Source organism: Chaetomium fimeti (assembly GCF_033439085.1).
Source record: "Chaetomium fimeti strain CBS 168.71 chromosome Unknown B0H64scaffold_2, whole genome shotgun sequence".
NCBI lineage: Eukaryota > Fungi > Ascomycota > Sordariomycetes > Sordariales > Chaetomiaceae > Chaetomium > Chaetomium fimeti.
In genome coordinates this window covers 4046486-4066125 of record NW_026944330.1, presented here as the reverse complement: position 1 = coordinate 4066125, position 19640 = coordinate 4046486, and the positions used below count along the sequence as shown (strand labels likewise).

General features: G+C 56.9%; 8 protein-coding genes across 8 annotated transcripts; 3 read left to right on the top strand and 5 right to left on the bottom strand.

Moving 5' to 3' along the window:
• Positions 1–568: 568 nt before the first annotated feature.
• On the bottom strand, positions 569–2171 carry B0H64DRAFT_100393 (uncharacterized protein). Its single transcript, XM_062797645.1, has 2 exons — positions 1312–2171; positions 569–1226 (listed from the first exon to the last, which is right to left on the bottom strand). The coding sequence occupies exons 1-2, from the start codon at positions 1943–1945 to the stop codon at positions 754–756; spliced, it is 1107 nt and encodes a 368-aa protein (XP_062662959.1). The 5' UTR covers positions 1946–2171; the 3' UTR covers positions 569–753.
• A 134-nt stretch (positions 2172–2305) lies between these two features.
• On the bottom strand, positions 2306–3630 carry B0H64DRAFT_388482 (uncharacterized protein). Its single transcript, XM_062803272.1, has 4 exons — positions 3388–3630; positions 3078–3305; positions 2945–2989; positions 2306–2877 (listed from the first exon to the last, which is right to left on the bottom strand). The coding sequence occupies exons 1-4, from the start codon at positions 3611–3613 to the stop codon at positions 2765–2767; spliced, it is 612 nt and encodes a 203-aa protein (XP_062662958.1). The 5' UTR covers positions 3614–3630; the 3' UTR covers positions 2306–2764.
• A 409-nt stretch (positions 3631–4039) lies between these two features.
• On the bottom strand, positions 4040–7033 carry B0H64DRAFT_472576 (L-Aspartase-like protein; the record flags this gene model as incomplete). Its single annotated transcript, XM_062807943.1, has 3 exons — positions 6863–7033; positions 6215–6803; positions 4040–6146 (listed from the first exon to the last, which is right to left on the bottom strand). Exons 2-3 carry the CDS (start codon positions 6577–6579, stop codon positions 4040–4042), a joined length of 2472 nt encoding a protein of 823 aa, XP_062662957.1. The 5' UTR covers positions 6580–6803; positions 6863–7033.
• A 1360-nt stretch (positions 7034–8393) lies between these two features.
• Positions 8394–10361, top strand: B0H64DRAFT_388476 (tetrahydroxynaphthalene reductase, variant). Its single transcript, XM_062803271.1, has 4 exons — positions 8394–9042; positions 9319–9789; positions 9837–9964; positions 10015–10361. Exons 1-4 carry the CDS (start codon positions 8754–8756, stop codon positions 10150–10152), a joined length of 1026 nt encoding a protein of 341 aa, XP_062662956.1. The 5' UTR covers positions 8394–8753; the 3' UTR covers positions 10153–10361.
• A 148-nt stretch (positions 10362–10509) lies between these two features.
• B0H64DRAFT_388474 (uncharacterized protein) lies at positions 10510–12428 on the bottom strand. The gene has a single exon (XM_062803270.1). It carries the CDS (start codon positions 12214–12216, stop codon positions 10864–10866), a length of 1353 nt encoding a protein of 450 aa, XP_062662955.1. The 5' UTR covers positions 12217–12428; the 3' UTR covers positions 10510–10863.
• A 582-nt stretch (positions 12429–13010) lies between these two features.
• B0H64DRAFT_100316 (carbohydrate esterase family 3 protein) lies at positions 13011–14934 on the top strand. Its single transcript, XM_062797644.1, has 2 exons — positions 13011–13779; positions 13830–14934. The coding sequence occupies exons 1-2, from the start codon at positions 13128–13130 to the stop codon at positions 14915–14917; spliced, it is 1740 nt and encodes a 579-aa protein (XP_062662954.1). The 5' UTR covers positions 13011–13127; the 3' UTR covers positions 14918–14934.
• On the bottom strand, positions 14934–16647 carry B0H64DRAFT_100306 (luciferase-like domain-containing protein). Its single transcript, XM_062797643.1, has 3 exons — positions 16276–16647; positions 16055–16218; positions 14934–15912 (listed from the first exon to the last, which is right to left on the bottom strand). Exons 1-3 carry the CDS (start codon positions 16329–16331, stop codon positions 14951–14953), a joined length of 1182 nt encoding a protein of 393 aa, XP_062662953.1. The 5' UTR covers positions 16332–16647; the 3' UTR covers positions 14934–14950.
• Positions 16648–17266: 619 nt separating this feature from the next.
• On the top strand, positions 17267–18746 carry B0H64DRAFT_415745 (acyl-CoA dehydrogenase/oxidase; the record flags this gene model as incomplete). The annotated part of the gene is made up of 4 exons (XM_062805119.1): positions 17267–17583; positions 17640–18119; positions 18175–18283; positions 18342–18746. 4 exons carry the CDS (start codon positions 17267–17269, stop codon positions 18744–18746), a joined length of 1311 nt encoding a protein of 436 aa, XP_062662952.1.
• Positions 18747–19640: the final 894 nt, after the last annotated feature.

The following is a 19640-nucleotide window of genomic DNA, read 5'->3' as shown; positions in this document are numbered from 1 at the left end:
TCTGAGTCATAGCTACCTACCGTGCTCACAAAATTCTTCAAATACGGCGTCCTCTCCAATCCTCCATTCTGGATTTCAGAGCACACTCCGACTGAGTCAACCAACCCATACCTCAACCTGAAAACAATACATCTCTCCATTTTCATGGTCATGCCTCCCAACGAGAGCCCGCCTCGCGCTGAGAATCCGCCCCCCGTCGAGAGTCCAGCGCCCGCCGAGAATGCGCCTCGCGCTGACAGTCCGCCTCCCTCCGAGAGCAATCCCCGCGCCGAAAGCCCCCCTCCCGCCGAGGACATTCCACCTCGTGACAGTCCGCCTCTACGCAAATTGCCATCCCAGGAGGTTAAAGGCATGAAGCAGGAAATGGCTGATGTCGAAGCCATGTTCAAGGCCGCAAGATTGACACGCGAGAAATTGCCGCTCTGGCGCGAGCTCACACGTCTAAGGGACCAATTCAAGGACCTCCAGTCCCGTGGATTGATCCTAAGGGACAACGAGCTACCTTAACAGATCCAAACCCGAGCTCTACAGGCAGCTACGTAAGTAACCGCGCATAGGGGGCTTTTGGTTACTAGTTTGTTGAAACCGAAAGCTTTTTATGAACTAGCGATCTACCTAAATAGATACCTACCTATATATCATTCGGTACGAACCTCTCTGCGGCTGCTACAACACCAAATCGGGGAGCCTTCAGACTGTAGAACAATATTGCCTAGGTACCTATCTAGCTTACAATCAAACCCATTGCCCTTACTATCTCCCGGAATCTGATTTGATATCCCCCAGCTGCAGTCCTTCAATTTTATCCTTAACAGCTGTGCTGAGAAGCGCGGGAAGATTGGCGAGGGAGGTCTCCTTTGTAATAGTGGTGTTCCCAATACTAGACTCGATGCCTTGTGCTCCACTTTGTCCTCTCGAGGTGCACTGGTGTTGCCGCCAAGTCCGTTTGTCTTGATACCAGCCAGGAGACGATAAAGTGTGCCAAATTGGGGGCTTCATGGTTTTTATTCTGTCCACCACCTCCACGAGACTGGCATCCCCGAAAGGGGTTTCCGGGGAATGACCGCTGAGGTTGAGGTCGTGCATATTCTTGGTCAGGGCACCAAGGTGCATAGCGCTACACTCGAAACTGCAGCCCTCACGGCCCTCCGTGTAGTCTTGTTGGAGGCCATGGAGCCCGGTGGCAATCGCATTGAAGGATTCCTTGCGGCATTGATTGATGCGGTCTATTTACTTACGTTAGCTTGTTCGTTACTAGGTAGGTACTGTACCTACCTACGTTGGTAGGTACCTAGGTAATTAAGAACTTACCGACGACAGCTGGAGGGATTGGAATCCCTTCTGGAAATTCCACATCCTTCTCACTCCATAGAATAGCGGCCTTGGTGATCTCGGTAAACGCTGTTGCGTATCCAAAGACCCAGGAGACGAAGATCCTCAAAACATCGTCCGGTCGGAACGAAACGATGGGCAAACCCGGGTCGATGGATTTCATCCACAACAACGTCATGGGCTGGAGTGCTTCATGGAGTTTGTAATAATCGACGATAATGGCGATCTTGACGAGCGACTTCAGCGTCAACCACTTCGGAACCTGGCGATAGTGGCTATGCAGAACGTCCATGACGATCGTTAGGGCCATAACATCCCAGTCTTCAGCGTCGATCCGAAATACACCATCCTTCTTGTTCCCTTCGTCCCATCCTCCCTTCAGCATTGCCTTGAAGACAGGCGAGGCCAAAATGAGGTGGCGCGATGAAACGAGAAAGGTCACCGGTTTGTCCACCGGGTGGTGGGACGATGCGCGAGGCCGACGTCGGTCACCCTTTGCCGTCTTCGGTTTAGCGGCGTCATCCAAAGGGTCGTATAAAATGAGCGGCGCGTTATTGGGGTTTCGCAACGAGAGAATGACGTCGCCCAAGGGGTCTACCTTGTGGTCGTACATTGTGCCCGAATGTCAATTCGAGTTGGGAACGTTTAAAAATGGAAGAGATGAGGGGGTTTGGGAATGGAACTCGGACCTGTCGAGGGACAGACGCAGATCGGGGACTCGGGGTTGGTGACTAAATAGAAGCTCAACTGTGATTGCCTACTAATAATGGGACGTCTCGTAGGCCTCAGCGCATCTGCATGCATCATGATTCATCTGCATGTACGTCCGCCTTCGCAGCCAGTAACGGTACCTATGTAGGTACCTTACGTACATTTACCCCGTTGCTTGAACTCTGGGCGGCCTACCAAGAGAGCCCGCCAACCCACTCCCCGTTTAATGAATACCATCAGGTGATGGCATCAAAAGAACCAACTTAGTGATGCAATAGTGAATAGAGGTACCTTACATTTTGACGATGATCAGGTGCATATGACAATAATCCAAAATGTTGACGTCCAAGTTTCCGAAATCGTCCAACGAGTTCGTTCCCGCGCTGAGAGCTCATTCGGTTCGAAATCCTTCTATGCCTTCGTGGCCCGGAAGACGTGACCTGCTGATAATACTGGTTTCGCCTTGGGGGTATACTATACGCGGGGACAAGTTAATCATTGCCTGCTTGGAGCAGAGGCACTACGGAGGCCTAGCACGAATTATCACCTCACCATCTCGCCAACTCCTTGGCCAAATGATACTACTGATAGACACGGACACCCAACAACCCAGTGCTCGCACTAATCAGCACGCGATATCGGTGAGATGATGTGACCGCGCTCACTGACAGAGGCAAACGACAATGCGGTGGCGAGCTCAATATAGGAGTCACATTTGCAGTCAGTGCCCAGCCTGCTTGAACCAAGGTCGCAGTCCCCTCGCCCGCTCCCTTCCAATTCCACTTTCCTCGGACCAGACACTGCGACCACTGCGACAACTGGAAACCGAATTTTGTAAGTCGTCCCAGCCCAAACCCACCCTAGGTACACGGACCCCATCTAACACACCCATGAGAGCCAGCCACCATGGACGCCGCCCGGTCTGTCTTTTGCTGGGGAGCCATCTGTAAGCACGAGCAACACCCCCGTAGCTCCCACCCCACCCTCGTCGGCAGAGTTAGTTACGTACTAACCCCGTTGCCAACCAACCACAGCCCCCCGTATCTTCCTCCACGAGGGGGAGGAGACGAGCCGCTTGCGCGCGTCGTTCTTGCTGGTCCTAGGGCGGGCCGTGGCGGACGCCGCCGCCACGACCCACTCGCCGGGGGAGGTCGTCGCCGCCGCCCGCGCGGTGGAGGCCGAGGTCCGGTCCTGGCCGTTCACCGACGCCAGGCAGGGCCTCTGCTGCGTCGTCGCCCGCGCCCTGGTGCTGGCCGCCGAGTGTAAGTCCACCCCCCCATCTCCCCCCCCCCCGCGCTGGTATGGTAGCCGGTAGCCCGTTGTTATGCTAACTCGGTTGTTTAGCCCACGTTCGCCAAGTCCGCCAGCAGGAGGCTCGCGAGGAGGACCGCGCCCACCGGGTGTGCGAGGAAATGGAGGCGGCGGCGGCAGGGACGCGGTAAGTGGTCCGTCCCCGCGGGGGGGTAGGAGGGGCGAGGAGGTTTGCGGTTGGTCCCGCATTGGTTGCCTTCGGGCTTTTTTGTATTCTTTTGCTTTTTTGTACTTTTTTTAGTATTTTAGCCCGTGTCATTTTAGATTCTTCTGCCCTTTATCTTGTGTTTTCGTGAAGTCTGCTTCTGTCTTGATGTGACTATGGGTGTTAGTGTCCAAGCCCCTTGTCAGTGGAACGCCCTAAGCTCGTCTATACCCAGATAGGTACCTAATATGTTGATGATGTGACAATGATATGAACAACCAACCCCCTGACTGCGGTCCCATCACTTCTAATGTTTTCAGCCTGCTTTGTCGAGAACGTTACTGCTCCTCTCTGCCTTAACATTCGGTGTACTTGCTCCTACGCTTTGACATTTAGGTTGTCAGTACCTATCTTCTGTCGAAACCGGAGATGTATTTTGTCTAATTCCCTCTAACCATAAATCAGACAGCTCTTTTATCTTCCCCCGATACGCCCCTCTTGCAGACCCATGTTGTCTACCCTCCTCTAAATTCTATTTCATCACTGCCCCCAAATCCCCGACTCCTCCCCGAACTTCATGATCCGATCATGCAGTTCACCGCCGCGTACCGCCTCGTAGATCTCGCCTGACATGGTTCCGAGGGTCCTACCCCGAAGCGCCAACTCTTCTTCCAGCGCCGTCAGGTCCCCGTTTTCGCCCTCGCCACTGGCAACATGCCCATTCGGACCGTCAGCAGTACCAGCCCTCCGAGCTTCCTCGACCTTCCCCAGGAGCAGCGGCGGGTGATCCTCAATACCCCGGTTGAGCGGGATGTTCAAATCCTTCCGCACAAAATCATAAACCACCCTCGACGCGGAGCTGATATAATCCGTCGTCGTCTGCGAGCGCAAGAACTCGACCCGGAGACCGGCATAGCACGTCTCCATCGCAGCAGCCATCCGGCCCTGATACTCCCGCACGCCCTCCAACGAGGCACCACACCCAGCCAAAGTCTCCAGCACCGTGCCAAGCGACTCGTTCACCGCCGTCCGGCACCGATCCCCCAGGTCCAAATGCGACAGCTGATCCCAGCGCGCCAGCACCGCGTCCCGCACGCTCTCAGAAACCACCTCCTCCTCGCGTTTCCCCCCCTTCTCCCCACCAAGAAAGCACCCGGCCACCACCCCGCGCACAACCTCCCCCAACCTCTCCCGAAACTCCAGCCCCAAACACCTCAGATCCAGCGCCTGGCACAGCACATACACATACGTCGCCGCCATCAGGCTCACCACCTCGACCGCCTCGAGCGCGTAGCGCGCCGCGACCAGGGCCATGCTGTTGACGCTCTGGTTGGCCATCTCGGCGACCTGGACGTGTGCGCTGACGGGCTTGGCCAGGTAGGCGAGCTCGGCGGCGTAGGCGGCCATGTTGACGTCAAACCCCTTGCAGGTGAAGCTGGCGCTGGGGTCGTCGAGCGACAGGTTGGGCGGCAGGCCCTTGTTGGTCGCGTTGTTGATGAGCTCGGCCGACTGGGCGTACAGCAGGCGGCCGATGTTTTGGAGGGCGAGGAGGGTTTTTTCCATGGCTGAGGTGAGGGCCGCGGCTTGGAAATTGCCGCCGTGGTGCATTCGGCTGGTGTTGCTGCTGGTGTTGCTGTTTGCTAGGGATGGGGGGACGACTTCGATCAGGGGGTTGTCTGTGGTGGAGTTGATTTCGGTGGTCACCTGGCGCGTGGCCAGGAGGAGGTCTTCGAGCTGGGGACCGAGCCATTGCGGGGCGGTGCGCAGGGAATAGCGGTCTTGGGCGAGGCCGACGCGGGCGATGGATTGGGAGGAGGTAGGCGGCGGACAGATCTTGGAGCCGGAGAGGAAGTGAAGGATGTTGGTGGTAACTTCTGCTTGGCCTGGGTGCGGGCGGATGGCGGAAATGAAAGGGTGGTAGTTGTGAGAGTTTCCGTTGAGGGCTTCGGTGCCCATGGCAGTGAGGAGCTGGGCGAGAAGGGCGAGTTGGTTGGCTTGGTCGATCGCGAGGCATGCTGCTGCGCAGCTGGGCGCGGTGCCGTTGGTGATTCCGAGACCTTCTTTCGCTTGAAGGCGTACCGGATCGATCTTGGCAACTTTGAGCGTCTCGCTGGCCGGAAGAATCTTGGTCTTGCCGTCCTCGCCGACGACCTTGACGAAGATGTCTGGGTTGCCCTCAATGGCGCCTGCGATATGCGAGAGGGTCGAAAGATCTCCTGACGCCGAAATGCTACCTCGTAAGGGCACAACGGGGGTCATATTGAGGGACAATAACTTCATAACGGACTCAATGACGCTGACTCGCACACCTGAGTGGCCTCGCATCAACGAATTGCAGCGGATCAGCATTGCCGCTTTAACAATGGGTGTCGGGAGGGCGTGGCTTCGCAACAAGCCATTCTCTTGGTTATCCGAACCCGGGTCCGTCTTGTCGGCTTTCAGCAGGATTCCAACGTTGAGATGCTGGACAGCCGCACTCTGGAGCCGCTCGAAATCTTGTGTTCTCGTGTCGGCGCTGCCGCCGAAGCCGGTGTTGACGCCATAGATGACGTTGCCGGCTTCCAACTCCCGCGCCAAAAAAGCAACACTCTCGCTGACCAGCTCGAGATCCAACGGATCGTCCGTAAGTTTAGCAGGTCCGTTGTGTCTAAAGGCAAAATGTCAGTAAGTAGCCATTCCGTGCCTACAAAAAGAAAGTATGAATTAGACACTCACAGCGAGACAGCCAGGACATCAGCGATGGTCAACTCGCGGCCATTGACTAACACATCCTTCCTCGAGTGACGCCTGTTTTGCAACCTGATCCATTCCGAATAAGCAGCAAACGCATGCGGAACGGCATCTCCTTTTTGGCTCTTTATTATTTCGCCCATTGTGAAGTCAAAAATGAGAGATGGGAGGGAATATGCGAAATCCTTGAATCCTTGTTCTCCGAGGTGCTTCAAGATGGCGGACTTGGGGTGCGGTGTAAGAGTTCGGAAAGAGAAACGGCGCCCAGTGGCCTTATCAATCCATCCACCGCCTTCCCCACGTGGCGCCTTCCTAGCGTACAAATCGGCCCGCTCGGTTTTTAATGTCATTCTCGTTTTAAACCCCCGGAAGATTCGGGATTGCCATAGAGATATTCGTACGCGGTTACCAGCCCCCCGTCACCGTTTTCTTCCGGGCTCCGTATCTGAGACAAGTGACAGGTCATGGCCCAGCTAGCCAACGCCGAGACAAAAAGGGTGGTAACAGACCGCTACATAAAGCACGCATAGCCGCAAATTTGTCAGACATGCAGGCGATAGTCAGATATTTGGACCTGGCTGAGGGCTCAGTCACCGTCTCGAGCAAGATGGTCGGGCAAAAATCTCAGCTCACCTAGGTTCTGGACACGAGATTGTCTTGGCCGCCCTGCGGAATTTGATGGGCAATGGAAACATCAAAATGGTGGGACGGGACTCGGACTCTGACGGGGCCGCAAAAGCAACTGCGAACAGGACAAACTGGCATTAAACACCAACGTGTTTCAAGGAGGCTGGAGGCTTTAACTGTAACAGAAAAAAAAGAAAAAAAAAAAAAAAAAAAAAGAAAAGCCCACTTTCAAAGCGTGCTCCCCATTTACTTCTAGTTTGATGCCGTTAATTGCACCCAGTTCGTTCAACGCAGTGACATGTAGTTCGGGTTGGCAGTTTCACCTTTCTGTAACCCTAAGTCCTAACCCTAAGAAAACCTATCTCCAACCCCAACCCCAACCCATTGCCCCGAGCCTTAACCTTGACTCGAACCAAACCCTCTTCAAGAAGTGAACCGACTTCGTTAAACTCGCCCCGTTGAACTACCTAGGTGTAGTCGGCCTCATTAAATTGACGGCGATATACGGGGTTAAATTGCAGTGTTTGAACGTTAGTGTTTAAAGACAGAATCTTTTCTGCCCAACAATTTCTCGCGTTTCCTTAGAGCTCGCACCCGTTATCAGCACCATCAGCACCTGGAGGTCCGCCCTGGAGCGGGATGGGGCTGTTAGACGATGTGCTTGCTGAGAGTGCTCGATAGTAGCTGACGATCCTAAATAGCAGTCGTAGAAAGAAATACTTTTCATCCAAGGTCAAGTACCTAGGAAGCTTTTGGCATCATCAAGAACTCTTACCCATGGCCAAATTAGAGGAGATCAAGGGCCGTTCCGAGTCCCAGAAACGGTAGCTTCCTGCCCGTGGCAGCTAGCCCCGACCATTTATCAATAGGTAACCTTTAGCTTTCGACCTTGCGGTTGCTTTGGTAGAATACACATCAGGGGTATTGGGAATTCCTGACACGTAGCATCCCGGCCTAAAGTCTCGAACAAATACAATGGAAGTCATTGAAGATCGTGATTCCGGGGCGCTTTCGCACCGAAGTTGTTGATTTAAACCTCGGATTCACGCAAGGTACAGCCTACAAAAGAGATTACTGATTTCGTCAAATCCCGCCCATTTAGTCGGATGAAGTCTACCCTCTAGCCATGCTGTTGATACGGGCTTATATACCTTATAACTACGAAGTACGCAATGAGCTACCCTCGCCACCTTGCGTTTCGGTAAACGAGAGATGGAAGTAGTAGACCAGGGATGGCAACGGGCTTTCAACAAAAAGAATTGGCCCTAGCTGATCAATGGCGTTCTTGCAGAACTCGGGCTAGGAGAGGCACAACCGTAACTCCGGCAGTCGTTCCCCGGGCCGGAGATTCCCTTGGGCCATGACTGGCTGAACAATTGGCTGAAAGTGCCGGACCTTCTGCGGGAATTGAACGCGGTGGTACGTGAAACACGGAAACTGCAGCCGATCATAAGACCAAGTGCCCAACGGGCTCGTTCCTTTGGCTCGTTCCTTCTCCTCCCAAACGTTGACAAAAGCTCTACAAGGTAGGAATTTTGGGCGACACGTGTACAAGTTGTCCCCGGGCTGTTTGAACATCGTGCATCCTCAATCAGCTCGTACCTGCAATGCCAGCCGTTTCGCCAAAATGTCATGTCCGCACCCGTGCCTGTTGCTACGTACATTCCAGCGTGACCACCATATCATGTCCGTAATGCCCAGGCCGGCCTTCCTCCAACCTGGTCCGACGGCCGGAACCCAGACGGAAGGCACCCCAAAAGCACGCGTACAAGCTGAGCGGTGCTTCCCGAGATATAAAACGAAGCAAGAACCATCGTCACCCGCCCACGGATATTCTTCCCATCGCACAAAGTCCTACATTTAAAGACCTGGATCCTGCCCCCGTGCAGCTCACCGAATGAGACTCTCTGACATCTTCCGCCGCCTTTTGTCTTACTTCTTCTCAGCCCACTCCACCACAGAAACCAAAGAAGCCCAACAACAACAACACACGTCCCAGTCCCCAGCTTCTTCAAGCACAACGATTCCCAAACTCCCCACGACTGCCACAGTCACCAGCTCCTTAACAAGCATGCCTGGACTTACTTCCCACGATGGTACCAGCAGCAAGTACGACCAAATCCCGGGTCCCCTCGGGCTGGCATCGGCTTCGCTGCAGGGCAAGGTGGCTCTTGTAACTGGTGCCGGTAAGTCCGAATTTTGTTGTTCCACCGGGATTCTAGACTCAGTTATTGATTTGCTTGGTGGGCTTGTCTTACCGCAAAGCGGTACTCCCTCGTGCCGGACCGGTGGGCAGATTACCCCAACTGATGTCCGGCCACCCCCAATCCAACCCCCACACATCCGCGGACATGGTCTGCAAGTTCGGCTTCTCACGCCGGAAGCTCTTTCATACCGATTTCAATGCATTAAAAAGCCAAGAATGAGAGATAACTAACCCCGACTCCTCCGGGAGTCCGCAGGCCGCGGGATCGGCCGGGAGATGGCACTCGAGCTCGGACGTCGCGGCGCCAAGGTGATCGTCAACTACGCCAACAGCGACTCGGCCGCGGAGGAGGTGGTCAGCCAGATCAAGAAGAACGGGTCGGACGCGGCGTGCATCAAGGCCAACGTGACGGTGGTCGACGAGATCGTGCGCCTGTTCTCGGAGGCGCGCGAGACGTTTGGCCGCCTCGACATCGTCTGCTCCAACAGCGGCGTCGTCTCGTTCGGCCACGTCAAGGATGTCACGCCCGAGGAGTTTGACCGCGTCTTTAGCGTCAACACCCGCGGCCAGTTCTTTGTCGCCCGCGAGGCCTACAACCATCTCGAGGTTGGTGGCCGCCTGATCCTCATGGGCTCTATCACGGGCCAGGCCAAGGCCGTCCCCAGGCATGCTGTCTACTCGGCGAGCAAGGGCGCCATCGAGACGTTTGTGCGGTGCATGGCTATTGGTATGTGGTTGGGTGTCCGGCTTTTGGATCTTGACTGACGAGATTAGATTTCGGCGACAAGAAGATCACCGTCAATGCTATCGCGCCCGGCGGCATCAAGACCGACATGTACCATGCCGTGTGCCGGGAGTACATCCCCGATGGCGGAAAGCTTGATAACGAGGGTGTTGACGAGGTATGATGATTCCATGTTCTGCGGTGCTTGGTCTATGCTAATCGCCTCAGTACGCTGCCGGCTGGTCTCCGCTCCACCGGGTCGGCCTTCCCATCGATATTGCGCGGGTCGTGTGCTTCCTGGCGTCGCAGGATGGCGAGTGGGTGAATGGCAAGGTCATTGGCATCGACGGCGGTGCTTGCATGTAAAGTGGTATACAGGGAGGTTTCTGCTTCAAAGGAATGTTTTATCGAACTTTTTGGGACAATTCTTACAATTCCGGCGGCATTGATATGGAGGATGTGTGGGAACTGCCAATAGAGGGAGACGACGCGGGTGGAAGGTACAATGGGAATGTGTTAGGCCAGCTTCCTCTACCGGGGAGAAATACAAGCTGGTACAGGAAACGTGATGACAATCGTGCATCGACATCTCACTGGTGACGGTGATTACGTTTCCGTCGATTCGAGTTTGATCCTAGTTATCCTGTTGGTGTTTACTAGATTCGTTTAGTATCACCGAGTTCCACTGCTATGAACCATCCAAGAGGGGAGTTCACCGGATGGTCGTCACGAAGATATTGCCCTTGGATTCTAACGATATTTTACATGTCTCTAAATGCAAAAATTTCACTTAAATGGGGAGTAAGAAAGAGAGAGGATAGCAGAGACGTTGATAAAGGAACTAGCCGTTTCTCAGCCCCTCCCACTCATGTCTCATGTATCTTCTCATAAACAACTTCAAGAAACAACTTCCACACAGAATCAGAGATTACAGTATCCGTCTCATTACCCCTACCATTCTGGCTAGCCACTCATTAACCCTAATAATCCTCCACAACACGCATGGAACCATGACGGGAAATCAGAGACGGACGAATCCAATCTCAAAACATCCCTTCATTCAATACCCACACCCCTTTACAGACACACAGCCACAAAACCCAACACGACCGCCCCCATCGCCGCGCCCATGCGCGCCGCGCCAGCCGTCACGGGAACCTGGCTGGTCGTCACGGGCGGCTTGGTCACGGAGCCGGTGCCGCTCGGCGAGGGCACGGCGGTGAAGGACGGGAGCACGCTCGGCTCGGGCGTGTTGTCCTCGTCCTCGTCGTTGTCGCTGTCGTCGGAGTCGTCCGAGCCGTCATCGTTGTCGTTGTCGTCGCCGTTGTCGACGGGGCTGCAGGCCTGGCCGTTGCCGGGGCAGACCACGTTGGGCGGGTTGACGGGCGCGACGGTGGTGGTGGTGCCGGTGGGGACGGGGGGTGCCGGCGCGACCGTGGTGGTGGTCTCCGGGGTGGGGGCCGGCGGGGTCTCGGTCACGGGGCAGATGGTGGTGGAGACGGCGATGGTCTCGGTCACCACGGTCACCTCGCCGACGCCGGTGCCGGATTGGCAGGGGCTGGACGGCGCGCAGGAGGTGATGGTCTTGGTGGTGGTGGTGTAGACCGTCGAGGTGGTGAAGGCGGTCGTCGAGGCCGTGGTGAAGGTGGTGTTGGAGAAGGAGAGCGTGCTGCTGGAGAGGGTCGGCACCGCGGTGGTGGAGGACTCGACGGCGGCCTCGGTTGAGCTCTCCGCCTCGGAAGAGACAGAGGAGGAAGCGGCCTCGGAGGTGGAGGTGGCGTCCTCGGAGACGGTGGTCGACGTGGCCTCCTCGGATGTCGTTTCGCTGGGAGTGGCGGCCTCGGTGGTAGAGGACTCGACGGCCTCCTCGGTCGAGGTTGAGCTCTCGGCCTCCGGAGTCGAGGTCGAGCTGGAGGTTGTCTCAGCCGAGGTTGTGGTCGTCTCAGTGGGCGTCGGGCTCTCAACCTCCTCCGTGCTTGTGCTTGTGCTCGTGCTCTCGGGGGTGGGTGTGGGAGCGGGAGTCTCCTCCGGATCGGGGTCAACAAGCGTGGGGCCGGGGATCTCCTCGCCGTCATCCGGAGGAGTCTCCTCGCTGGCCCCGCCGGTGGTCGTGGCCGTCGCGGAAACCGAGAAGGTGGTGGAGCTCACACCGCCATCGCCGGTGCAAGTGTAGCCCTCCGGGCAGCAGCCGTCCTCGCCGTCATCCCCAACAACGCACATCTGATGGGGCGGGCAGCCTCCGGTTTTCGCCGGGCAGCAAGTGTAGTCCAGAGGAATGCAGCCGCCACAGTCTTGCATGCCCAGCTCCTCACACGACTCCTCGCCATATCCACCACCACCACCACCAGTCCGGCGGAGGACGAACGGGGACGACACCCGGGCGGCAAGGGCAAGGGAGGGCAGAACGCCCAAAAAGATTAGCTTGTGCATGTTTTAAAGAGTGTGATTATTTAGGATTTCAAAAATGAACGTAGTGGTCCCGAGGGACAAAAAGAGTGACTGTGTCTTGAAGACGTTGAGTGTCGTGAGATGCGCACTGCAGTGAAAGAGGAAGAAATGAAAACCTCAGAAGATCAGCCTTCGTCGACCATCTTGTATTATGGGGTGCCATGATCCCCCCGAGCAACTCCAAGTGGTGCCTGGATCCAGGGCAGAATGTAACATTGGTCTGCAAGTGCGCCGGCAACCGTGGGGCACAGCTTTGGAGTTCAGGGGTAGAACTCTTTTGGGGGTTCCTTTGCGCAGCCAACAGCCCAATGGCAGACCCTGGCAACAAGAGAGATCTGCAAGAAACCCCCAACTTCGTCGCGCTTGGGCTCTTCGGCTTGTGATGGCGCCGCAGTTTTGACAGGTGTGCGCGCTCTGCGGGAATATTTTTGTAAGCTCGGAAATGAAGGTAGGCTCGGCTCACTGCACTGCCTGGGGTGAAATATTGGTGTGGCTTGAGAATTGACCGATTTGGCGATAGTTGGCGTTTTTATTTTGGAACACACAACGGCTTCGTACTTCGTAAACGCGGAAAGCTGCCTCACTCTCAACACAGCTGAGCCAAATTCAATTCTTCGCGCTTCGGAGAACGCGAAATTGCAGAAACAGGGGTTCACTTTGTAACTTGACCCTAACCCTGTACTGCAACCGGATGCCGACGAGGCAAACGCTGATCAGATGCCCACATGGAAGTGAAGATGGACCCCGCATCGGAGCCCTCGGACGATTGTTTCGCGGTCCATCCCAAATCAGGGTGGGTCAAGGGCTCCTTCCATGCCGAAGACAATGACAACTCTGGTTCTGCGCATCGGAAATGCACAACTTCATTTATAATTAAACAACCAACAACCACCATGGTCAGCGCCGAAAAAGATAAAAATGAAATCAAGGTGATGGTGGTGGGCGATTCGATTTCGCACGGAAGAGAGGGCGATTGGACTTGGAGATATCGCATTTGGGAGTGGTTCAGCCAAGAAGCCATCAACGTGCGCTTTGTGGGACCTTACAAAGGCACAGTCCCTCCGGAGGAACCACATCCACCACGCCCACCCAGGTTGGAAGATGAGCCTCTTCAGTTGCCAGCACCTCTCCGAACTGATGGAGGTTACGCTGCTGGAGTCCATCGGGACTTCCTCTCCAACTGCCACCACTTTGCCGCCAGCGGGCAACAGGCGTTCGTGGCCAAGGACCTCGTGGCCGAGCAAGTGGCCGCCTACCAACCAGATATTTGCTTGGTCCAGCTGGGGTTCAATGATCTCGGCTGGCGGATGTGTGGGCCCGGCCCGACTCTCGCCAGCATTGGAGATCTTATCGAAGAGGCAAGGTCTGCGAAGCCAGATCTGAAGTTTGCTGTTGCCAATGTACCACAGAGGACGGACATACCTGGCCGTGAAGACCTACCGAGAGATACGGATCTGTATAACCACATGCTTGTGCAGGAGATTACTCACTGGAACACACCCAAATCGCCCGTCGCCCTTGTATGCTTCTGCGAAAACTACTCGTGTGAGTTGTTGTGTTGCCGAGCCCCTTGAGTCCACGTCTGACATTAACAGGCGGCGGCACCAACTCGGACGCTGCCTATGACGGCCTTCACCCCAACGCCCTCGGCGAATATCAGCTCGCCCAAGCCTTCTCGCGGACTTTGGTGTCCGATTTCTCTCTCGGCCGCAGCCCGCTCGCGATCCCGGAATCCGTGCCTTCTCGACCCCTCCCTACCCCGGCTCGGTTCGGGGCCGCCTCAACCCCCGCCGGCATCATCGTGAACTGGAATACTGTTTACGGCGCACTTGGCTATGATCTTCAACACAGGCTTGCCGGTGACAGCGAGTGGGCCACCACACACATAGACTGTAACCGATATTACTGGTCGGCTTTGAGGGACGGCCAGCTGGTGGAATGCCGAGTCCGCACCAGCGGGGGGGACAACCTCAAGTCTCCTTGGAGCTATGTTGCCGCAGCAGTTGCCAAACCGGAGACGCCACCGCCGCCTCACAACATGGTGACACGCGCGACTGCAACTGGCTTCACAATCACCTGGGACCCCCCTCCACCGACTTCGTATACCGGGGAGATTGACCGCTATGGTCTCATCTACTTCGACTGCGATCAACCCGGCGTTTTCCCCGAAGTTATGGGTGTCAGGGGAGATAGCGCCGAGTTGAAAGACCTCAGGCCGGGCCACCGTTATGCCATAGCCATGGGGTCGTGGTCCACTGTGGGCCAAGGGCTTCCCGCCGGTGCACCCTCCGTGGTTGTGGGCGGAGAGATCCCCCATACTCCGAAATGTGTGCGCGTCAAGGCCTTTGACTGCCACAACGTCGAACTTAGTTGGCAGCCGGTTAGTGGTGCGACGGGTTACGGTATTTGGCTTCGATGCTGTGGGCCGGACGGGCCTGAGGATCCCATATTGCATTCACGGATGAACGCTACCATCAGGGATGCCGCCCCCTCCGAACCTCAACGCGAGACGTGCGAGATTTGGGTCCTGGACCCGCCCTGGCACTGTCGATTTGCCGTTAGCGCTCTCAACCACAACGTCTCGTCTCGTCGCTCCAAATGGCTGACCCCATCACGTCCGAGCGGTGAGGAGTTTACAATGCCCGAGAACGCGACAATTCACATTCACCTTGGTCAAAAATGATGACCCTTTTGCCTGGATATCATGGTGGGATGCCTACGAGCTCTGCTTCTTGTACACATCTCCGGTCCGCTCAATCTCGAATGCCGCGTCCCGGCCCCTTCCCTGCGCCTCGAGCTGCCTGACCAGCGGCAGCACCTCCCGACCGAACTGCTCGACCTCCTCCTCATAGTGCAGGAACGCCGTGAGGACCTGGTTGACCCCGAGGCTCTTGAGCAGCACGATCCGCTCGGCGACCTGCTCCTTGGTCCCGACCAGCTTGGTCTTGAACCCGTCATTGTACTGCACTAGGTCGTTGAACGTGCTGGTCGCCCACATGCCCGTCTTGTTCCCCGTGCTCGCCCCGGCATTCTTCACCTCCCCAGCAAACGCCTCCACCGCCTCCGCATCCGCCTTCCCCTGGATCTCCTGCAGCACCCTGACCGCCTCCTCCTCAGTCTCGCGCACGATCACAAACCCATTCACCGCGAACCGCACCTGGCCCTCCCTCCCCGCCTCCCGCGCCCGGCCCTTGACATCCTCAATCTGCGTCCTAAACCCCTCCAAATCATTCCCATTCATAAAATACCAATCCGCCACCTCGGCCCCATTCCTCCTCGCATCATCACTATTCCCCCCCTGAAAGATCTCCGGATGCGGTTTCTGCACCGGCTTCGGGCTCAGCTTATACCCGCGAAACCGATAGAAATCCCCACCAAACGTAAACCCTTCCTCAGCCGGCGCCGTCCAGATCCCCCGCAGGCAGCGCATGAACTCGGCCGACCGCCGGTACCGCTCCGCGTGGTCCAGCCACCACTCGCCCACCGCCGTGAACTCCCCGCGGAACCACCCCGACACGATGTTGACCGCGATCCGCCCGGAGCTGTAGTGGTCGATGCTGGCGATCTGCTTGGCGACTACGGCCGGCGCCCATGGGCCGGGGAGGATGGCTGCGATTACCCGCAGGGAGGTCGTCCCTTGCAGGAGGGCTTGCGAGAAGGAGACGGACTCGTGTTGGTCTGGTGGTGAGCGGGGAGTGTTGTTAGTTACGGCCTAAGGAGGGTCTGTCGTGCTCCGCTCTCGCCCCTGTCCGTTCAAGGGGGGGTCGGACCCGGGGGGGGTGGTGGGAGCCGGGAGCCGGGCGGGGGAACTGCTGCTTACCGGACGCGCCGTACGACGCGGTGAAGCGGATCTGGGTGAGCGCGTACTCGAAGCCGGCCGCCTCGGCCGCGCGCGCGTACCGCAGGTTGGACTGCAGATCCCACGAGGTGCGCTGCGGGATCTTGGAGATCACGAGTCCGCCTGAGACATTGGGGACCCAGTAGCTGAGGAAGTGTTAAAGTGGGGGGATTTTGGGCTGCAGAAGAGGGGAGGGGACGTACGCAAACAGGAGCCGGTCTGGGTCGCTGTTGAGTGGATGGGGTTTGGTGGTGGCCATGGTGTTGTTGGTCAGGATAACTTGTCGTGGGATCGTTTTCCGTTGTTTTACTGGTTTTTTTATTTGGTGAATAGGTAGGCACGTGTGTGTAAGGCAGGTTTAATGTTTCCGTTCCGAGACGCCATTATGTTGTTTGTAAGTAGTCGTCGCCATTTGGGGTTGACGTCGAGCGGCATGTCCCGCCATCCCATAGCTCGATGATGCCATCCATCTCCTCCAGCCGATCGGTGCCCTTGGCGTGGGGGATGGGGGCCGAGAATCACGCAATCCCGTAACTACTCCGAACCGGATTTTGAGATCTCACAGATCTAGAGCGACCTTGCGAGCCTGGTGGTAACTATTACATGTGAAACCTGTTTGATCGCCCGGTTGTTGGTGGAGCTACAGGATGGCGTCTTCATCGTGACCCGTCCCGCCAACCTCACCCCTCCCCCCACAGCTGAGAATGTTACGCAATCATAAAGCAGCTGGATTCAGCCATTAGTACCTCAGCTTGCGTGATAGCGCAGCTCTCGTCTCCTGCCCAATCGTTATGGAGCTGGAATACATGAAGATACTCCATAGACCCCCAAGGTAAAGAGGGCTGTATGCTAGCGGCGGGGGTAGTGCATGAGGAAGTACCACATCCTTGAGCTACTGAGCTAGTTTTGAGATGAGGGGTCTCGCATGGTAGGGGAGCTTTGAGCTCCAGTTGTAGTCGGCGACTCTGGTGATGAAATCCCGGTGGCTTTGTGCGCAATGCGTATCATCTGAGCTGAGAGCCTTACAGGAGCCTCGAGAATGGGACGGGAGAAAGCATATGAATGCGCCAGGGTACGCGTGGGACATGTCGTGCAACAGGTCTAACATCAGCCGCCCGTATCCCCGCCCCTCGTTGTGATCCCAGAGTTTGTTTTGACCACAAAGTGCTCACAGCAGACACCCAGCTGCTCACCATGGCGACCAGTGGCCTCCCTGTGATCAGCAAAGCTCCTGCGAGTTCAGATCCCGCAGTGTACCAAGAATACCAGTCTAAATGGGCCTCATATCCAACAGACACCGAGGGTTGGCTTCAACGGGCGCGAGACGTCGCCGCCGTCCTGGTCGTTGACGCCGCCGCCCGTGAGAAGGCAAACAAGTCTCCCAGAGCAGAAGTGGCACTGCTCAAACACTCCGGCCTGCTGAAGCTTCTTGGCCCGAAAAAGTACGGAGGCGGCGAGCAGCCGTGGAGCGTGGGCTACAAGGCGATCCGCGAGGTTGCCAAGGGAGATGGGTATGTCCTAAACCCCCTCCATCCATCTGGTGACTCCAGACACTGACGTTTCCCAGCTCCATTGGCATGCTCCTCGGCTACCACCTTCTCTGGTCACGCACCGCCAACGTAGTCGGCAGCGACGAGCAGGCCGACCGTCTCCAGAAGCTTATCATCGAGAACAACTACTACGTCGGTGGCGCCGTCAACCCGCGCGATAGCGACCTCAAGATCACGTATGACGACGAGAAGATCACGTACAGCGGCTTCAAGAACTTTACCACAGGCGCCGCCGTCTCGGACCTGATCGTACTCGAGGGTGCCGTCGATGGTCGGCCGCCGGAGGAGCACATCTTCGCCCTCGTGCCGACGGCCCAGGCCGGTATCGTCTTTAATTACAACTGGGATAACATCGGGCTGCGGTTGACTGAGTCGGGGGGCGCTAAACTCGAGAATGTGTCGGCACCGTGGGCGGATGCCCTAGGGTGGGATGCGAAAACGAAGAAGCCCGACCCGGCGGTGCTCGGAATCCCGTTTCCCTCGCTGCTGCTCCCTAGGTACGTGCCCGATCGTGGCCGGTTCGTGAGAGTGCGCCTCCTAACAGCTGCGTAGCATCCAACTGGTCTTCAGCAACTTCTACATCGGCATCGCCCTCGGTGCTCTCGACTTTGCGAAGCAGTACACCGTTGCCCACACAAGGGCATGGCCGTACGGCGGCGATGTAAGCCAAACCCACCCCTTCTTACTTACCGGACACACGCCTGACTAACCCCCCGTAGACCAAGGAATCCGCCACAGACGAGTTCCACATCCTCTCGACCTACGGCAACTTCCACGCGCACCTGCGCGCGGCCGAAGCCCTCGCGGACCGGGCCGGCGCCGAGGCCGACCGGCTCTACGGCACGTACGCGCCCAACCGGGCCGGGCTGACGCCGCAGGAGCGTGGCGACTGGGCCGAGTGGGTGGCCAGCGTGAAAGTGGTCGCCACCGACACGGGCCTGCGGGTGACGTCGGGCGTGTTCGAGGTCACGGGCGCGCGCGCGACGGCGAGCAAGGTCGGCCTGGACCGCTTCTGGCGCGACATTCGCACGCATACGTTGCATGACCCGGTCGCGTATAAGAATAGGGAGTTGGGGAGGTTCTTCTTGCTGGGGCAGGCGCCGGAGCCGACGTGGTACACTTGAGGGGGGAAAGGGGTGGTGGTCATCGTTGGGGGAAGGCCTGCGGGTAGTGGTGATTTGGTAGACTCATACTCATATGGCCAACATTCTCTCTTCACCTACCGATTACTGCAAGTATGTCATCGGACAAATGCTCACGGGAATATGGTGGTTTACACACGTGCCGCGACGGGGGTAAAACGTGGCCAGCACGGGTCGCCGCGGGAGCGATCGACGATCTTGGCAAGCTCCCACTCAACTCCATGAAACCGTTGCTTTCTTTGTTTCAGCAATCTGCAGCGCCAGAAACCAGCAAGCGTGTGCCGCTGTGCGGGGTTGACACTTGGCAATTCGTGTGAATCCAAACATTGGCCGTGGGGGGTAACATTTAGTGGTGGTCTCAGAGTGAAATGGGTCCTGATGTCATACTCCCGTAATTTGAGCGATTTCAGACCATGATCGTTTGGGCTGCTGCGGTGGAAGAACCAAGATCATTGCAGCCCAATTTCAGGGGTCCTGTTTGAGAAAAGGGAATCCAAAATCGGAGACCGACGGCGCTGGCAGCCACGCAGCTTGAAGGCAAGAACATGTGGGCAAGGTTCTGGTCCGAGCGTCTCGAAGCACAGAACCCGCGTTCTGGCTTGGAAAGGGACCAATCAACAGCCACTCATAGTGGGTCTCAGGTAAGAAACAGGCACCCCGGCCGCCCAGGCGCCTGCCCGGAGAACCAGGGAGGGGACCCGTGAGGGCTGGACGAACAGCCCGCAATCAACATCATTTCCTCGCTCGGTGCTTCAGGCTTCGCACCACATCTCGAGACACAACCATCAACCAACCTCCCGCCATCTCTGGCTGTCCTAGTCGCGGCTCTACGACAGCAGACGTCTCTCCTTTTCCCATTCGGCCCTGCTCGGTCGC